At 42.7% G+C, this 19,726-nt stretch overlaps 1 protein-coding gene across 7 annotated transcripts in view; it reads right to left on the bottom strand.

Moving 5' to 3' along the window:
- The window catches only part of DYNC1I1 (dynein cytoplasmic 1 intermediate chain 1), a 187,061-nt gene that overhangs the window by 18,968 nt on the left and 148,367 nt on the right, over positions 1 to 19,726 (bottom strand). For all 7 annotated transcript variants that reach the window (XM_005480226.4, XM_026795232.2, XM_005480229.4 and 4 more), the window contains 2 exons: positions 19,136 to 19,280; positions 5,398 to 5,538 (listed from right to left, as the gene is read on the bottom strand). In XM_005480226.4, the coding sequence (XP_005480283.1) occupies positions 5,398 to 5,538; positions 19,136 to 19,280 (286 nt within the window). The remainder of the gene's footprint in view (positions 1 to 5,397; positions 5,539 to 19,135; positions 19,281 to 19,726) is intronic.

Below are 19,726 nucleotides of genomic sequence, written 5' to 3'. Positions count from 1 at the left end.
TAGGTGGATCACTCAGTTGATTTAGGTCACCTCATATGACAAATGACAGTAACCTGCAAGCCTACTAACGCTCCACCCAGCTGCCTTTAATAGGAGAGAACCTGCCTGAGCAAGGAGCATGGAGCTTGGCATAACAGCCTTCCAAACAAGGGCTTTAGTTTCAGTGCCTTTTAGGTCAAGGCAAATGGGATAGGGTAGCTGCAAAAACAACTCCTCCACCACATCCATTTGGTGGGAAAAAGTTTTGGTAACATGTGAGATGACAAGGAGTGTCCCAGGATCTTTAAATGGGCATGGAACGGAGAGCAGTCCAGGTTAAAAAGAAGTAGCTGGACAAGAACCAGAGTCCTGGCTACCCTGGGAGGAGTGACAGGTACTGCTTCTGTCCCCATTGGCAGTACAGAGCAGCAGAAGCAGGAAGAAAGCAGTCTGAAGGTCATACTAAACCCTGGTCGAACAATGACAAACCAGCAAGATTAACAAAACCAATACTTTGCTGACTTCAACTCGGTTCTCTGACTGTGAGAACCGAGATGGATCTAAAGATCCTGGACAAAAATAATTTTAAAATGAACATTGTACAGCTGCTATGCCAATCTCCTCCTTAGCCCTAATGCCTCCATTGTGTCACACCAGATGAGTGACAGCAGGAAGCCAAACCTCTGCAGACTTGCTGACACTCTCGTTGCAGCCGCAGCGTGTGCACTGCCACGCCAGCAGCTGGACAAGGACCGGGAATCTGGGCTGCTTCCCTTGCCTCTGCCCCTGGAGGCTCCCTGCTCCCCCTCACCAACCCTGACACCAGCCTGCCAAACCAGCTGGCACCTCAAGGGCAAGGATTCTGCCACAGCTAAAGCATCACCTTGGCAAAGGGCTTCACAGCAGTGTCCTGAGCCCCACAAGAGAAATGCAGGAGGATTTTGTTTGCAGAACGATGAATGATGTAGAAATAATACTGGATACCAATCAGAAAGCAGATACCATCCTCCCCCCTTTTAGGCAGCCATTCAAATGCAAATAACTACTGGACTCATCTCCCCATTGTGCAAGGCCTAGGTCCTGTCCAAGGCAGTATTACCCAAAAAAGCTGGCATGCACAAACTCCTTGTCCTGGGTCTGTTACCTAAGAAGAGTCAATGGCTGTAAGCTGACATGGAGTCATTGATCCATGATAAAAATCACAGTAAAAAACAAGCAAGTTTTAGTGCTGTGATCATGGATTTCTGAGGAAAAAAAAAATCCAGACAAAGTTAATTTCATAACATTTGGGAATGGGTTTTTTCAAACAGCTAAATGCCAGATTTTAGAGGACTAAGCCACTAACCAGCTACATTTCTCAGAAAACTGCAGATCGCAGATATATGTTTCATGTGCAAATACACAGTGCATATTTAAGGCATTGAATTTTCACAAAATCTTTCAGGAGGCTGTAATACATAACTCTAGAGCTGGGGTTTGGTTTAGGTTTTTGTTTTTGGGAGTTTACTTTTTTTTGTTGTTAATACAGCATTCTTTCAGTGTTCCATATAAAAATAAGCACAAATGCCGCAGACACAAGATACAACCCATGCTTTTTTCAAAACCTAATGGTTTTGAAAAATCCTTTTGCTAATCCACAAAGCTATCTAGCAAAATAAAAAGCAATACTGAAACACTCTTTAAAAATCCAAAGAAAAAGCCTTTTCTCCAGTGATATGGAGAGAAATATAGTCAAACCATAGTATCTTAAAATAGATTTGTCTGTTCTCAGTAGTGATAGTTTAAATTACATACGCCTATTTTAGACTTCAAGGTAAGAGTTTATTTATAATGGTAGCATTATGTTTTTAAAATCACATTTGAAATACCTTACAAATTCTCTGAAGTTGGTGCTTGTCAGATTTTAAACAATTTTGAAATGAAATTTTAACAGATAACAGATTAAGAAAGATGCAGTCAGAAAAACCTGTATGATAAGAATACAGCTTTTTATTATTATTTTCATTGCCTATGTAGTGTCAAAACCTGCTTGCAAATACATCTGTTACCTGTTTCTAGATGTAGACACCATCCTCACACTTTAAAAGCTAAGGCACAACATAGAAAAATCCCAAGAAACATTTGACAGGATAACACAGAAGAAATAAGCGACTTTGTAAGTCAGTTTTGTATCAGTTCATACATAAATAAGACTCATCAAGCACCCAGAGATCTTCTCCAATCTTGATCAAAAAATAAATGTTACGGATACATCAGTAAGAAAGCAGCATTTGCTATCCTGAAGCTTTTTGCAAACCTCACTACACTGATCCAGAAAAGTAATACTCAGTTTGCAAAAGAATGATGGAGTGGGTAAGGATTTTTTTCTTTTCAACTTTTTGTAATATGCATTTATCAGATATAAAATAAAACATGATGACTTTCCTTGCTATTATAAAAATAATTTCTGATATGCAGAAATAAACATGAAGTACACCAATAGCCTTGCAACTTTGCAACAAGATTTTGAAAATAATTATTACACTGATTAAATCCTTGGTACACTCCGATGATCTAAGTTATTTGGTCAGAAAGCATCCAGCTCACAGGAAAAATGTTTCCAATAAATACAGAGAGCAACACTAGTGGAAACTCTGCTGAGATTCAAAAATTTGAAGGTAGCATATTATAACTAAACCCAGGTGTTTTCTTAATTGATTTTCAAAATTATACCTAAATATTAATGCAGCTTATTCTCCAAATTAAACAAAGCCAGGACTCCTTAATAACAATCACATCTAGTTCTTACACAGAGATTTTTATCAATAGCTAGCAGTTAAACACAGTAATAGACCTGTCATTTTCTACTGTCTTCACAAATACTTTGACATCACATATCTGACATCTAAAAGTAATAGCAATCTAAAAAAATAGGTGTTTCAAGATCTCTTACTACAAAGGCAGAAGTGCTGACAAGGAGTTTTTCTTAGCAAATAGCTGTGCAGACTTAAACGGCATAATCAATTACAGAAATCTGGAAAATTATTATCTAATTATGACCTACCAGATAGAGGGTAAAAGCAAACAACGATCACTTTCAGTTACGATTCTTTGAAGAACTGTTTGCAGTTCTCTCTTTCAGAGATACTTTTGTTGCTTCTCCTGCGTAAAAAAACTTCACATCTATTCAGACTCTACCAGTTTATCATTTATCCTGATTTTTTTCTTTGTTTCATCACTGCTCAGTAAGGAAAGCAAATTATATTTCTGTGTCCAGAGACCCAAATTTGATTCTTACAAAAACACAAAGCTCGGATACCATGGAAATAATTCCATTCTGATCCTACACGAGAGCTGATTTTGACCTCTGAGAACGGAAATAATTTGTGAAATCAGGGGGTGGCCTTGCATACAAAATAAAAGCAGGATGAAGCTTGAAATTAATTCTTTTTTTTGATGTTCCTATATATTTATATGTAAACAGACTGAAAGCAGCAGCGGTTTGTTACATACAACCTTATTATTGATGGGAATGGGATCAAGCAGTCCAGACTAATTTTTTGGAAAGAAATTATGGTCTCCTTGAGTAAAATGGCAAAACATCAGTTGATTTCAATTTCAGCCCTGGTACTTGGGGGGAAAGGATTTTTTTTTTCTTCTCAAAATGCTGGGTTTTATGCTCTGTGTTTAAGCCTGCATTAATGAGAACACCTGAAGGATATGTCCCTCCCTTCCCAAAATAAATTCTTAGGAGACTCCTCCTGAATATCCTCCAGCTGTATGTGCTCTAATTAAAAAGGCTGCACTGCTTCCTGCTCAGAGCACTTCAAAAGGCCTCACTGCTCCCCTTGACAGTGCAGTGCCCAGTGCTGGCTCCTCTTACCTGTCCGTGCTTATTTATGGCCAGCACCACTCACTGGAAGCCATAAACTGCACCCGTATTTTACTCTGACTGAAACGCACAGCAAGTTTATGTGAAAGGTATAATAATGATCCAACTAATCTTAAAAAAAAAATAAAATAAAAATAGGGTGTAAGGAGGAAAATACTGCCACTTGCTCTTCCATCTTCTCTTCTTTTGGGACATAAAAAGAAACTCACCAGTTAATATGTGGCCTTTTATTTTTTTACAGTTTTTTCTGTTTGTTCTTAGTTTTACATAGCATTACGTAAAACACAGGAAGACTTAGTGCATGGAAAAATACTTCAATTTTTGTGCTGAAAAATGATTACTGGCCATCTAAGATTGACCTCAGGTGATAACAGGTTTTCTGAAAATCATTTTGCAGTGAAACTCAAATCCAAAAAAAAAGAGCATCAATTTAAGCCTCTGGTGTTTTTAAAAATTGGAAATAGTAAGAGGAAAAACCCGACGTTTGGCACATTTAGAAAGATACTTTTTAAAAAACAGTGTTTATCAGTTTCAATCTTTGCTAAAAGTGCTCTGATTAATCCTTTCTCACCAGTGAAATTCAAACACGAGACCTTTCCTTTCCAATGGTCCCCACTATTTAGCTAATGGCAGTGAAAAGGTAGTTTATTTGCATTTGTACCTTTAAGTTCCACAGCAAAGTTTAAAGATAAAAATAAGGGTGAGGGTGTAAATCCCCAAATAACGTGTGAGAGAGATGCCCTGTGCTTTAGAAGACTGAAGCAGGGTACCAAGCGCCCCAAAGGCAGGATGCGAGGGGAGATGCAGGGGCACACGCTCGGTTTCTGACACGCTGGAGGGGCTGGCACGGGGCCTCCAAGTTCCAGTCCCCAGAGCCCGTGGCACAGCGGATGGCACATGCAGAGGGAGAGCAAGTCTCGCCGTGCTACACGAGCCCGGTCCCGCTGGCAGTCAGCGACACGCCGAGGCAGTCAGCGGGCTGCCAAGGTGTGACCGCCTGGGTTTGGGCCGGAATCGCAAGCCCGGCTCTCCCAGCGTCAGAAACGGGGTGAGGGGATAAAATAATAATTAAAAAAAACTCCAGAACGGGCGCGGTTTCAAAGTGCACCTTAAAATAACAGAGGGGGAAGGAGCCTCCTCCCCGAGCCGGCACCGCGGCATTTAATTGCGCTGGCGTTCTGCCGGGGGTGCCGGGGCCGGCCCTCCCTCCCTGACAGGTACCGAGCGCAGCAGCCCCGCCGCAGGGGAGGCAGCGAGGGAGGCGGGAGGGAGGGAAGGAAGGAGGGCCGGCAGAGGGGGACGGGCGGGCGCCCCCGGCAGCGGGACCTGCCCTCCCTCTCCTCCCCTCCCCTCTCCGCCCGCCCCGGGGCGCGGGCGGCGGCCGACGCCGGGATGTCCCCGCCCCGAGGGAGCGCGGCGCCCCTCGCAGCCCCGGCGGGAGCATGGCCAGGGTGCCCGGCAGTGCCGGCCCTCACAGGGTTAAGGGCTCGCCCGGCGCCCCGCTGCCCGCCCGCCCGCGCCTTCCCAGCGCCGCCGCGCCGCCTCACCTCGGTGTCGTTATTCAGGTTCCACAGATCCAGGCGCCCCATCCCGTCCACGCAGGCGAAGAGCGCGGGATGCACTGGCGACCACATGACATCGTAGACATAGTCGGCATTGTCTTCAAAGGAGTAGAGCGGCTTGTTGTGCTGTAAAGCAGAGAGCGGCATGAAGACTTCGTGGCGCTAGTGCTGCCTGGGGCTGTCTGGCGAGTCTAATTAAAAACTTTGCACATTTACAAAGTGTCATAAAACTTCCCCAGATGAAAGGTCCTCCGCGAAGGGCGGGACTGCGCTTTAATGGGGCAACAACTGTCCGGTGGGATAAATGAGGTGCCCGGTGTGAGGGGTGTGGGACGCGCGGATGACGGGGCGGGGAGAGCGCCCGCTCCCGCTCCCGGCCGGCACCCCGGCGGCGGGAGGGGTGCGGGGGGCGGTGCGGGAGGCAGCGGGCACGGACCCCCGCTCCCGCCCGAGCCGGGCGCGCCGGCCCAGGCTCCGATAAGGATCGTGAGAGCGGCGGGAGCAGCGCGGCGCCCCCACGGCCCCCCGCGCTCCGCGGGCCGCGCCTGACACCTAGCGGCGGGCGGCGGCAGCGCACCGGCCCCGCGCTCCCCGCGCCCGGCGCGCTCCGGAGGGAGGGAAGGAGGGAGGCAGCTCCGGAGGGAGGGAAGGCTGTCATCTGCGGCAGGCGGGGAGTCGGAGGGAAGTTAGGAAGTACACCAGGAATAAAGTGTAATTGTTCCTCATGAATTATTCATCGCATCTGGCTTGTCTTTAATTTTTGCATAATGGCTTCGCTAATCCCCGATCAATTAATGGAAAATGAAATTTGAATGATAATGAAAACTCCAGAGATGAAAGAAATTAAGTATTCTCATGGCTTATGACAGAAATCTAAACAATGGGACTTCTCCGAGGGTCTCCCTGAGTGCTTCCCTCCTCCTGCCGCTCCTGCCGCCTCCCCGGCGAGCGCGGCCCGGCGGGACGGGCGCCCATGGTCCCCCCCCCGGTCCCCCCGCGGTCCCCCCGCGGTCCCCCGGCCCCGGGAAATGCAGCATCACTGAGCGGGACGTGTGAGTGTCCGGGCCGCACCCCTCGAACATCTCGGTCAGGTCCCTCTGGAATGCACCCTCGTGCATTTTACAAAGCAAACACTGTCCGGAGTGCCTCAATGCATAGCCATGCATAATTTTTCCAAAAAGTGAAGTGACCAATTGCAAGTGTCATATAGCTTTCCTCTCGTATATTATTGATTTAAAGCGATAACGCATTTGGTTTGACATCTATTTACAGACAGGTCCTTGCTAGTTTTGGTTTTGGTCCTCTTGCACCCCATGGTGCTTGGATGGAAGCTGGGGCTGGGAGCACTGCAGGGTCAGTGCGTGGGACAGGCGTGTGTCCATCTCTGTGCTGCCATGTCTCTGAGTGTTGGTGTGGTGTGTTGCTGTTGCAGCACTGTATTGTAAACAGTTCTGTAACATTTCTGGCCACCACAGGTATCACAAATATACAGAAATACACAGGGATTTATTCCGGAGGCTGGGTTTTCCTCAGCTTGAATTAATGAAAGATGCTTTGATTACAGGATTGGGTCTTAAATTTTCATAACTTGCATAATGGTTTTTGTCCATTTCTTAAGACTGGCAAACATTTTGTGTAACAATGAAATGAAATCAGAGCTTGACCTTATTACCTCGAATTTGTACACTATTTAAATTTCTTTTCCCAGGCTGGAGTTTTGCAAAACAAAATGAAAAAATTACAAAAATATTTTCGTTCCTGAAGAAGGTCTTTTTCTCCAAACACATATGTGTCTGCCTACAATATTATCAGAGGACTTACTTACAAGTGTTAATGGAATTACTTACATGCCTGTGCTAATGCTTTTCCAGGGTTTAGGGCCAAATGAACACCAAACTTTTGAAGAGGCAGAGGTATTAAATAGGAAATTTCAAAGTGAATCTTCACAACTGTGAGCTAGGAAAAAGTATTTAGAGAGAGCTACATGGATTCCCAATGCTGCACTGTGGGCTTTCACTGAAAACATCTAATTTAGGTTCAAATACATTGAGTGTCCAAATCCTGGTGGGCATTGAAGATAGTAGTATGCCAAAAGAAAAAGAAATCTGGTCTACTGCTAGATGAATGCTATTTTTCTTATTCATGGGAAAAGTGCTGTACATACACCACTTTAACATTTAATGTCATGGGAGAAGTAACAAAATTCCACTGAAGTTAAGGGCCTATTAAGATATCAATCAATCCAGGGCAGATTTCAATCAGCATTTCCTTTTTGTCAGCATATCAAAACTTGTTATGATCTTAAGTGTGGTACTTTTAAAATGGCTTTCTAAGTACTGTTATGTTATTTTCCACTTCATGCCTAAAGACCAAGGCATTAGAAGGAAGGTCGGGAGGTTTGGTGCTAGTCTATATCTTACTGTGCACATGTTGCATAGTCTCTGGGAAATAGCTTTAGCTGATGTGCCTCTGTTTCCCTGTTATCAAAATAAAAACACTTCCAAGGTTCTGGAATTTGAGGTGAAAAGCCTCAAAGACCAAAAATGAAACGCCTTTACCATAACAGTGGAAATATTCAGTCAGATAGAAAGTCAGAGGGAAAGTGTGGACAACAGGAATAATATGGCTTTTGAGAAAGATCCCAGACATGCAAGGAATGACACACAAATTAATGGAGCAGAATAGGGCGTGGAACACTGCAAAGAAATAAGAAATTGCAGGATTGTGAGCAGCCCAACCAAAAGGCAAGATGAGCTGCAGTGTGGCTGGGAAATCAGAGAGAAATCTTGTGGCAGAAATCAGGCAGTGGTAGTGGAGCTGAGCTACACCTTCATACTGCCCCCAAAATCCCTGTCCTTCCAGCCTGACTAGCTGCCAGTGGAAAAAGAGAAAGTATCTCCCATACTGTCTTGTCTTCTTGCATTGTTTAACCAGAGAAGAACACAACAACTGCATAAGGTCCATCTTGCTTTGTGTCCTGTCTCCAATACTAACAGCATCTGGCCTTTCTTAAAAGTTGACATTTCATCCTGGTGTGAGAGCAGTTATGTTGGTTTCATTGTAAAGACTCTCCATTTCTGAGTTTAGGGGTGTGTATAAATGTTCTCAGGACTTCCTTACTGTGAGCCTGCTCCCTTACAATGGGCCCAGGCCTGTGGATCCTGTAATGCAAGGATTTATGAGTAAGAACTTCTACTGACTGCTTTTAGAAAATGTTGAAATGTGGAACCATGTAAAGGTCACTTTAAAGCAGTTTTAAATTACCAAAACTTCAGACCTACACAATCCATAACTAACATATGGGTATTATTATAAAACAACTGAAGTTTAAACTTGATGAGCTTTCATTCTTAAATATCAACCCACTCTGTTATTCTATAGAACAGAAGAAACAGTTTAAAGCAGTATCTTCAGAAAAACTTGGGCCAAATCGACTTATTACTGAAAAAGAAAAATGTAGGGTGAAAATACAGCCCTAAAGAATCAATGGAGTTTTGCCATTGATTCCAAAAGGATATGACTTGAGCATTTCTAGTGGAAAAAGCAAAAAGCCAATTCCAAGACGTGGGATTTTTTCTCATTTATTTAAACATGTTATCAATCACTTATCCTCAGTGTTTGTATAGAGGCATTGTTTAAGAGGACAATGAAGAGTGAACGTTTTATGTACCTATTGGCTGTCTAGGGAGTAAGACTTGTCTGTGAAATAAGAAGCTCACCTAAATAAATTCTACACATTTATATAAAAGAGGGGGTTTTTACACATATAAATTTGACCAGTCTATTCCACTTATTTGCATAGAAGAATTTTCTTTAATCCGTGAGGCGCCACACATGAAGTAGCTAATTATCCATATACAGGAATGTATACATATACACAGGTTTTAACTAGCATCTGACTTCTAAAAAGCCATGGAAAAAACTATTGGCTTTGCCATTTCATGAAACAAGCACTTTTTTACACGTTGCCACAATTTCTGTGGGTGTCAGCTCCACTTAAAGGTACTTTCCTAGGCTGTACCTTCCGCAGTAAAGATGTGTGGTGGGTGACACCACACACTCTGCTGTCTCTACTTCTTTCTTTCTACCCAGTTGTCTTCTATTCTAAAGATGATAAGCCAAATACCATACTTCTGGCTCTCACCATATTAACAACAGCCATCAGTATTGTGCAGTACTTGCAAGTTGATCCAAGATGATTTTGTTTCTCTGGGTGTACAGAAAATATTATAGATTCATTAGTCCTTGGCATAGAAACTTTCTGAACAAGCTAATGTTTGTTTAGGCTCAAGCTCAGGCTTTCAGGCACTTGGAAAGAGCACAGTTAGAGTGGTCCTGAGCAGTGTCTGTTCCTCTGTTTGGCCCTTGAACAAACCAGGGAATAGGAGTTGGGAATGAGATGATCTTTACAGATCCTTCAACCCAAACCATTCTATAATTCCATGAACCCGGTCCCTGTGAGACCAAGTATTCTATAAATTGTCTTTATTGATTAAAAAAAAAACAAAACCAAAACCACAACATGCAAAATGGTGTCAAAGAAAGACATTTCTTTCAGCACAGATTACACATAGGGAAGGTACAGGATTCTCTCTTTCTTTAAAGTGAATGCTGCAGTGTCACACTGACTAGATGGTGTGAAAGGAACTGGGACAGGGCACAGCTTTTGGAACTTCTGTTCAGGATAGGATCTGAGCTTGTTCAGTGTTTTATAGGCCCAGTCTTCTCCATCTTGAAATATTTTGAAATATCAATATTTTGCTGAATCCAGGCTCATTGTTTCGCTTCTGAGGGTGCCACTTAACCAGGCCAACTCAAAACATGCAGACAGCACAGCAGAAACGAAAAGTTGTTGGGAATATTGAGTGAAATACTCATCAAATTGGCTTTACTCTGGCCTTGACCTTTCCTCCTTCAAGGTGTCCTTCTTGGGACACCATCTATTAGCTGTTTTAGAGTTACTTGTCCATACCTCTTGTGGTGAGGTGAGGAGTTCAGTCCTCTGCTCTGTAGAAGGTTCTACTGCTCTGTAAGCCTCTATGTTCTCTCTGTGTTTGTACGGAGTCAAAGAGGCCCTGGTTTTCATTCAGACTGACTGATCTCCACAGGAAATTTGCCAGTTCTGGACTATCATGTTTCTCCCAAATCTGTTTTCTAATAGTTACAGTGATCCAGGATTATCCAATAGCTCCTGCTTGGATGCTATACTTGTGGGCCTTGACTTAGTTCAGTTTATGCTCATTTTTTAAAAGTCAAAGCATCCCCAGGAACTGTTACTAGATGTCATAAATCAGCGGCAGTAGTTACAGGTACATCCCTGATGGCTCAGCAAAGCCTGTCTGCATTCTCCACTAAGGGTATCATTATCCTGCAGACCCCAGAACTATACAACTCACAACCTGTAGCCTGCTCCACCTTTTCCAGGACTAGCCAGACCTTCAAAGGATAGCAGTGGGAAAGCAAAAGGGTGATGTTCAGCTTTAGCCACCCAATGTCACTGGCTAACTGAGGCACCTGAACTGAGTCACACGAGTAAAAACTCCTTTACCCGCCTTAAATTTTTTTCTGGCAGTCAGTTTCAGTGCTGGATTGCAGAACTGAGTCCTCTGGGATTCAAAGAACATTTCCCTGGGCTGTGACCTATCTGTATGTTGTGTCACCTCACTGTCAGATAACTACTAGGACACTGAATCAAGTCTAAACGGACTTGATTGGCAAGATAACAGGCTTAAGTTTTAGACTCAGAAGTTTTAGAACAGAGGGAAAGAAATGAGTGTGGAAGTGGTCCCTACACTTTCACAACCCTTTTGTTTAAGTGCTGTAGTATTGTTACACTGATTGGGCTTTGGCATTCTAAAATTTGCAGACAGACAAAGCAGAAAACTGTTCACTTTTAGAATTTATTGTTCTTGCAGAGATGCCGAAACTGTTGCTTTTCTTAATTGTCAATAATAAAGTCCAATATTTTTGCATAAACATGTGGGAATTATTATGGATAGAAGAGGGGACAAGGGTAAGACCAAAAGGAAAGTGGCTATGAGAGCAGACCAAGTCTGGAGATAACCTGATGATTACATTTTTTGTGGTTTCCTTCAAAGTCAAAGTGCCACAAGTGAGTATAAAAGAAGGAAGCAAAGGAAAAAAGGTTTGATGATTGGCACAGGCGGTTTTAATGAGAACCGATCTTAATGTCTAATACTATGGTATGAAGAAAAAAATAAAAGAACTTGGAAAGTCAGACAGCACTTGTCTTTTAAGAGCATCAGAAATTCAAACAGCAGAGCTTTTGAAATCTGTGGATATAGCCTAGAAGCTAGTTTTACCGACAGGTAAACTCCTTATGTGGTTAATCCTTCTTAACTCTTTAAGTACTCAGCAGAGGTGCAACGCATTCTGGCTGTGCTGCTCTACTTCCAAAGTTCTCTCCTACCATGCCTTTCTACTTACCTAATGGAAAAATACCTTTTTATTTTCCAAAGAAAAAAAAAGCAGAAAGCATGGCGTTCTTCTTTACCACTGCATATTTGCATATTACCACTGCATATTAGCTGCACATTTATATCAAACTCACTGAACTATTTTCAGTGAGTTTGATATAAATGTGCATTAGCTGATGCCTACTGTAAATTTAAATGATTTAGAAGATTTGCTTGCAATGGATGAACTTTAAAAACATCAGGATGCATGTAAGGCAGACTGGCTTACAGTGTTCCCCAGCTCACTTTTATCCCTAGTTCCTGCTGGCCAGACTGGTGTATTCTTGTTTCTGCATTTTAGATCATCCAGTTTAATTCCTGATCTGGAGCCCCTTTTACTCCACAATTACAAGAGTTGTGCCTATGGGTTTCCACTCTGTGAGGTTTAATATTCTCTGCTTCATTCACCCACATCAAACTGCAGACAAGTGCAGACAGCAACACTGGAAAAGCCTATACAGGTATCTGCCATTTGTTCTGTATTTCCTCAGACTGCTGACTTCATCGCTAAATGGTAATCACGTTTTCCACCTTTTATCTAAAACATGCTCTAAGCAGGACAGTACTTCTTCCTGAACTACTAACTATGCACTTGTGTCAAAAGACTTCTTTAGAAATACTATTGTTTTCTTTTGCAATGTCTAACTGCTTCTAAAAATGGCTCAATTTCTTTTAGGAAGCTCAAAACACTACAGAAAGTCCTACTGCCCTTGCCTAACAAACTGATTCATAGTTTCTGTAGTTCACACTCCTGCCTTTATATTACTATATTCCTGGATCATTTTTCAGAGAAGCTCTTGAGGGACTTGCTGAAAATTATAAGCAAGGCATGTTGATGGAAGAATCACCAAGTCCTGGTCAGAGGAAACACAGAGTGAAACACTGAAGGGCAGATTTGGTCTTCTACCTTCAGCTGTCACTCCCTGTTTATATCCCACACGGGTGGGACAAGGAAGCAGAGCTGGAGGGTGGCTGAGATGATTTGGGAGAAGCTGGATTGGTGCATTAATGCTTTCCTGCCATGCAGGATAGGCAGTGGCACGCACTGAGGTCCTGCACGTACCTCATCTGGGGTCATGGCACTGGTCTCCCTGCTTTGTGCCACAGGATGATAAAGAGAGGCAGTTTAGCTCAAGTTGCAAGGCAAGGAGAGGAGGGGGATAATGTAGCTGTGGTTTGGTTGGGTCCCACCCCTGTGATTCTGACGGGAACATTCAGTATGAGGCCTCTGAAAATTCAATTTTTCTTTTTAATGGGAAATGCTGCTTCGTCGCAGGGTACCTGGCCCAGCCTTGCGTGTGCACTCAGAGATTTGCCAGGCTTTCAATGACCCTGCTGCTGCAGCTCAGCTGCCAGGAAACAGCAGCACAGGGAGCATTGCAGGATGGCTGACACAGCCTGATGTCACAGCACTGTCTGCTAAACAGTCACGATTAGTATTTGTAGCTGCTGCCACCAGGATGCCCGCAGAGCTTTCATGGGTCAGCAAGCAATGATTTTGAGGCTAATTATTATTGAAGATGACTCCATCTTGTAGGACTTTGAACACAGTTCCTTTTTTCTTTTTTTTTTTTTTTACTGATAACAAAAGTCTCTCACATGGCAGAGAAAGGATGGCTGCCTGAAGCAGGTGGGAGAAAATTTCCATTAGGGAAGAAGTCCTGGGCTTTATATACTGATAATTGTCCTGAAATGCTTCACTATTCCATGCGAGCTTGATCCTCCAGCGTAATTCTGCAACAGAGCTGTCAGTGGGAGGTTTGCATTTTGATTTCAGGGAAAAAAAGGAATGATGACTTTGTTTTGCACAGATTATATAAGCTCCTGAAATCCAATTCTGCTTTCCATGTGCAAATAGAGCTTTCACTGCTACAGCTGGATTTATATTAGGGTTTTCTGAAATACAGTTTAGCCCACTGAGTTTTTAGAACTCAGTATTTTAGATGACTGTTTTATTAGTGGGTGTGCCATTGTTCACTAAATGTATCACAAAGAAGCACCCTGTTTCATGTCAGTAAATTAAGCATGTTGGCCAGCTGATTAATATTTTCCTAACACTTATCAAATATGGCTACACAGACAACTGAAATAAGGAGAAGTATTTCAAGTGAAAAACTTGGGACTGGTTTCAAGCCACCTGACTTCACTTTGGTTTTGCTCTTTAAAATTACCTAGAAAAAACCTTTTTTTTTTTTTTTATAGCTGGATGTGAGCCAGACCTCTGGCTCCAGAGGTAAAGGGCAAAACCTAAAAAAATCCTGTCTGAACAGGCAACTCCACCCTCTTCCCCAAGTCAGCTTGGCCTTCTGACAGGAAGTGTGCTCTGAAGCAAATTCATTCATTGCCTTGTTTTTGGATCAAACTCAAAACTCTAAACTCACACCACAGAGAGACCATTTCCATGAAATCCTAGCATGCTATTTTATCACCCTTTGTCATGCCCTATAATCAGATTAAATTAACATTTGGACACTGATTAATCAAATTATTAATTTTAATTGCTTTTATCAAAGAGAAAAGAAGGAGCTTTGTGTGGTAATGCATCAGTGAGGGAGACCATTCTAGTCAGGAATCCAAAGTAAGAGGAGTGAAATTGTCCCTTGAGATAGACATTTGAGCCCCACCAAAATCAGTCAGAGGGAGGAGTAGTAAAGGAATCCACAGGATTCTGGCTGGAAATCAAGGTGCACATGTATATGTGCATGTGGTATGGGATAAAGAGGCTGATTCCTTCCTGGTAGTGGTTTGGGAAAAAACAGCATAAGAAGACAGACTTGGGAGCTCAGAAGTGCTGACACGTCTGCCAGTGTAGATATGGCCTGAGGCTGCCCAGATACAAGAAAGCCACCAAAAGCTACAGCAACTGATCATCTGCCAGACTTGGGCTCCAGCACAGACAGTGGTGGGCAGGAATGGTGGTCTCTCCAAGAGGTGTCTATAATATATGCTGTACAGTTACTTCTTTCCAGTGGCTGCATAAGAAACCAAAGTGTGAAAGCTCTACATAATAAAAGATCCAGGAGGATCCAACTTCATATGAAGAGTCATCTAAAATGCCTTGCATGATAATATGAGAAGATAGGGGCCAAATGTGACCATCAAGTAGTGCTCTGCTTCATTCTGCAATACCTTTTCCATCACAGTAAATTTGGTCTATTAAGTGGATCTGACCAGATCCTATGAGCAAGGCTTCTGGGGAAGGGCAGAGGTACCTGTCTATAACAACACCATCACCACCACCACATGCTTCTTTGCATTTTTCTAAAGGTAGGCTTCAGCTGGACCTTGGAGGAGATGGAGTTACACTCTAGGCCAAATGAAAACCAGTGGAGTCTGAAGTTACATGCTGGTAGGAAGGTATGACAGGTAAAGTAATTTGCTCCAAGAGGCAGAACGACTGGGTCATACCCAGGTAGTCAACAAGCACATGGACATAAGATATTCAAGGTACAGAGATGTATGTGAAGGCACATAGCATAGAAATGGGAATGTTTGCTGTTTAAAATGTGGTTTCTCAAAAAAGCTCAACAAACTGGAACAGCAGAGCATACCAGAAGAGAAAAGCAGTATGTGAAGGGCATAAGAAAAAAAAGACAAAGGAGAGTCACAAGGAAGGCACTACCATTGATGCACGTGCTGGTAAAGCAAAACTGAGCATTGACACAAAATGGGTAGTCTGTCACTCAGGGCACACATGACCCCTGGCCCCATTGGACCCTGATAATGGTGATGTGGTGGCCCTACTACCAGTCTGCGCACCTCTGAGCCTCCTTCTGATATTGGCATTGACACCATTACTTAAACATTAGGCAGAGGGAGACACGCGTGGATGGGGATACAGCAATGTTGTTCCAGGTACACCAATCTCTGCCCATCTGATTGGTGAGGCAGGCTTAGGCATGGGTGCAAGAGGAGCAAATGAGTCATTTGCACCTCCCCTCAGTGGAAGGATAAAAGCTAAAGAAGGCATGTGAAGGATGAAAAAGCTAACAAAATCCAGCTCTCTGTCCTCAAGGCTTTAGCTGAAACCAGCTTATGTTTTGCTATGTTTTAGCAATTCCAAGACAGCTTCCATCTCTTGACACAATATCAAAAAAATTTGCTCTCCAAACAGCAATTGCTGTAATAATAACAATACTTACATTTCATTATTTAACCTCATGCTATTCATTCATGAGGATTAGTGTTTAATTAATTAACAACACTTAGCATTTCCACTTAGCACTTTACCTCTTCAAAGCATCGTACAGACACTACCTAATTAAGGGCAGAGCTCCACAGACACTTCACATCGGGACTTCCCTTTGACAGCTCTGCATCCCAGACTTGCTCACATGGTGCAGCATGAATTCAAGGTAAAGCCCTTTTAACTTCTTCAGGAACCAGGTAATGCTGTGGTTATCAAGCAACTATCTTTGCAAATTCTGTTTCTTTTCCTGTTGCTTCTGGTTGCTTGCTATTCACACAGGGATCTAATTTTTGGCTGATGCGATGGGTGATTATATGAACCTTGTGTTAGCTCTATCTACAAAACGCTCATTCATCCGCTAGTGAAAATCTTAGTCACCTGGTTGAACTGCCTTTAGCTAGAAAATGTGTTAACCACAAAAACATTATAAAATGTAAAGTGAGAGTTTTTAAGGGAGATGGTGCTTTCAATCCATCAGTCAAATGCCTGCTATGAAAGTGCCTTTCTTGTAAGCACCCCAGGATGCTACACAACATCAATAGACAATATAAACACAAAGCTTTTATGGTTCACTTTACAATTGGACATTGAACCTGTGAAACAGAAAGGAATTGAATTTCATGACCAAAGAGGATAATGTGCACAGGATTAAGTAGACAACGCTGGTAGAAGCAGGAAAGCAATATGACTTTGGATGCTGATAGGGAGATTTAATTTACAAATAAGAAACTAAAGGAATAAACCAATTCCGACAAAATCTTGTTAGCTAGCAAAAGCACTTAATACTTTATATGAATCCACTATTTTTTTTTCAGAGCCCACTGATTGACTGAGCCTTGACTCTGAGAACTGAACAAAGAGAGCCTTAAATATGTAGTAGCTCCAGCCAAGAAAATTATTCAGACAATATGGAAATAAACTTCTGATGTAGTTGAATGGGGAGAAAAAGAAAACATTCATCACAATTCAAGAACTTGTCTAGTGTCTCAGAGGATGTTTTCACAGGGCAGTGGCTGGCAGGGCAGCAGCCTGGGGCTGCTGCTGCTGCTTAAACCTGCTCCAGAAGAAAGTGAGTGATCCAAAACAACAGTGCAGCTTCCAGGTCTGAGTGGTGCCGTGGTGTGTCACATGCACATCACAGCTTGCCCAGCTCAGTCAAACAGCTTTTTCAGGAAGCCTCTCTTGCCAGACAAGCCACAGCTTGATGGATATCAGAAATTTAAATGGTTTGGTTCTTTGAAAACTGATTGTCTTGAACAAAATCAGACCCAACCATTCTGGCTGGTCTCACTGAAATATTCCACAAGGATAACTGTGTGTTACTATCTGCAGTGTCTTTGTGCCCAAAATGTGCTGTGTTAGTGTTACTACTAACTTCTAAAATCCCAAGAGTTTAAAATAAAAATCAGGCTTTATTATCCCTTAATGCACTTTCATTTAAGCTGCAGATGAATGAGACCCTTATTGCCATATTCAGCCTCAAGCTGACAGCTAAATACCAACCCAAGACTTTTCTGTGCATGTGTGATTGGAATTCAATACTTGCCTTTCATCTTCCCTGACTCCCCACAAATTCTTCTCCCCTTAGCTTCAGCTTCAACACTCCAGTATTCCCTTGCTCCCAAGGGAAGTCACCACTGCCCAGGCCTCCCTTGTCTCACACACCAAACAGCCTATCTAGCCCCGGTGAGCCAACATTTAAGCTGTCCATGCCTCGGCTGTCCTGCAGCCTTTTCTAATGTTTACTGCCTAGGAACCATCCCAGACCCATTCCAGCCTGCCCATGTCCACTCCTCTGGATTACTTCTGCATTTGTTCAGGCTGGGTCTGGTGATGTACATAGTTACATGAGAATTGGGTAAATCATGCACCTTTCTCATGATGAGTTTCCTGAAGTGTAATGCTCAAGACAAAACCAACAGCTGTGGTCATTGCTGATTAGGAAAAGCTCCCTGTTAATTAGCACACACATTGGATCATGCCATTAACAAAAGCATTGGAAGCTACTATGGAAGCTGATTCAAGTTACTGTCTAGGTAACGGCTTCTTTTTCCAGCACAAGGCTGTCACATGAGCCCTTATGATCACTTTCATATTTACATTTGCTGTGCATCTGTTCTAGCATCTCCAAGCCCTGATGTCTTGGAGGAACACATGCTGAGATACTTCCTGACTGTGGTCAGCTTCCAGTACAGGAACTCTGCCGGGTGCAGCTCAAGATGTGAAAAAAATGCAGGCATAAAACCAACTTGGTTAAGGCAAGAACCTGACATTTGGAAGGCAGTTCTCTACTCTGGTGTATAAAAAAAATAAATTTAGATTACTTATGAAATTAGGATTTTACATCTCATTGTCCTGTACGATCCATCAGGTTGGTCTCTTTAGTCTGTCCCATGGAGTGTTGGGGTTTCAAAGTTTCACAGGACTGTGCCATTTCTGCTGTTCTGCTCTCTCTCTGAAACAGGTCACGGACAGATGGCCACAGAGTAGTCAGCAGTAGATCCCTGGTGGTCATGAATGTAAGTTCCAGCATGTACTTCCTCCCTGCTTCCAGTGTCTAATGTCATTGGGATATTTTATACCTTTTGGCTATCACAGCCTCCTCCAGCAGTGAATTTCACAAGTGATATTGATGGCACTAACTTGTATGTGCACTTCCCCTGTTGCTTCATCAGAGGAAAGTGTTCCTGCTCCTGCATCACCACAGTGCATAGCATTAGCCTTGCAATTTAGCCTGCACAGGGAGTGCTGAATGGATTGTTTGATGGCTTGGAGTTCAAGAAGTTCTCATCTCCTTGCCTTGTGAAACTGCTCAACACTAGGGTTAACACTGAAATGAAGGCCTGCTAAAGGGGAAGGTATGCTCCAGGGCAAATATGATTGAGGGTTATTACACTAGCTGTATATTTTACTTACAATTCTATCACTATGCTCATTCTAACTACAGCTTTTCAATTTATTGGTTCTTAGGACTTGATAGACAGTATTAAAATATTTCTGACAACAGCATTTTCATTTAAGTAGAATTACTTGTCCCAGCCCAACTTGGATTGCTTACCTTTGTGGTCCACAGTTTCACTGTCCAGTCAAATGATGATGTGACAAAAAGATGGGAAAAGTCTATTGGACCCACTGCCATGTGACAATTGATTCCTGTGACAGGTCCTTGGTGGCCTTCAAAAATTTCACCAATGCCAGCTTTACTGCAGGGAGAAGAAGGATTTACATGCAGAGAGTGATTCACCACCTAGTGTTTTAACATAACTTTTCTTTACTGTTAGGGTCCTGTTTCCTTTTAAAGTTCTATTTGACCTGCAAATCTTTCTCCTTCTGCTAAGGACTTTGCCTGCAGAGGTTTACTCCAGTGGGGAAAATTAATGCTCAGAATTGAGCACAGGGAGAATTTCTCTTACTTCTGAAGACTTACCTTACTCACTTCTACATACACTGTCTACTCTTGTAGACTGAAATAACATTTCTGTATAATTATAAAATTCAAAATTGTAATTACACCATAGCTTATGCCTCTGAGTAAGCCATTATCAGAAGGAATAACCATTAAAATAAAAATGCAGATATGTTAATGACTTATCATGGGCAATTCTTTTTCTCTTAAATATCTAAGATAACTTTTCATAGCAATCAATCA

The sequence above is a fragment of the Zonotrichia albicollis genome, chromosome 1, assembly GCF_047830755.1.
Source record: "Zonotrichia albicollis isolate bZonAlb1 chromosome 1, bZonAlb1.hap1, whole genome shotgun sequence".
Taxonomy (NCBI): Eukaryota; Metazoa; Chordata; class Aves; order Passeriformes; family Passerellidae; genus Zonotrichia; species Zonotrichia albicollis.
Note: the sequence above shows the minus strand (reverse complement) of the source record. Positions and strands in the feature narration are given on the sequence as shown.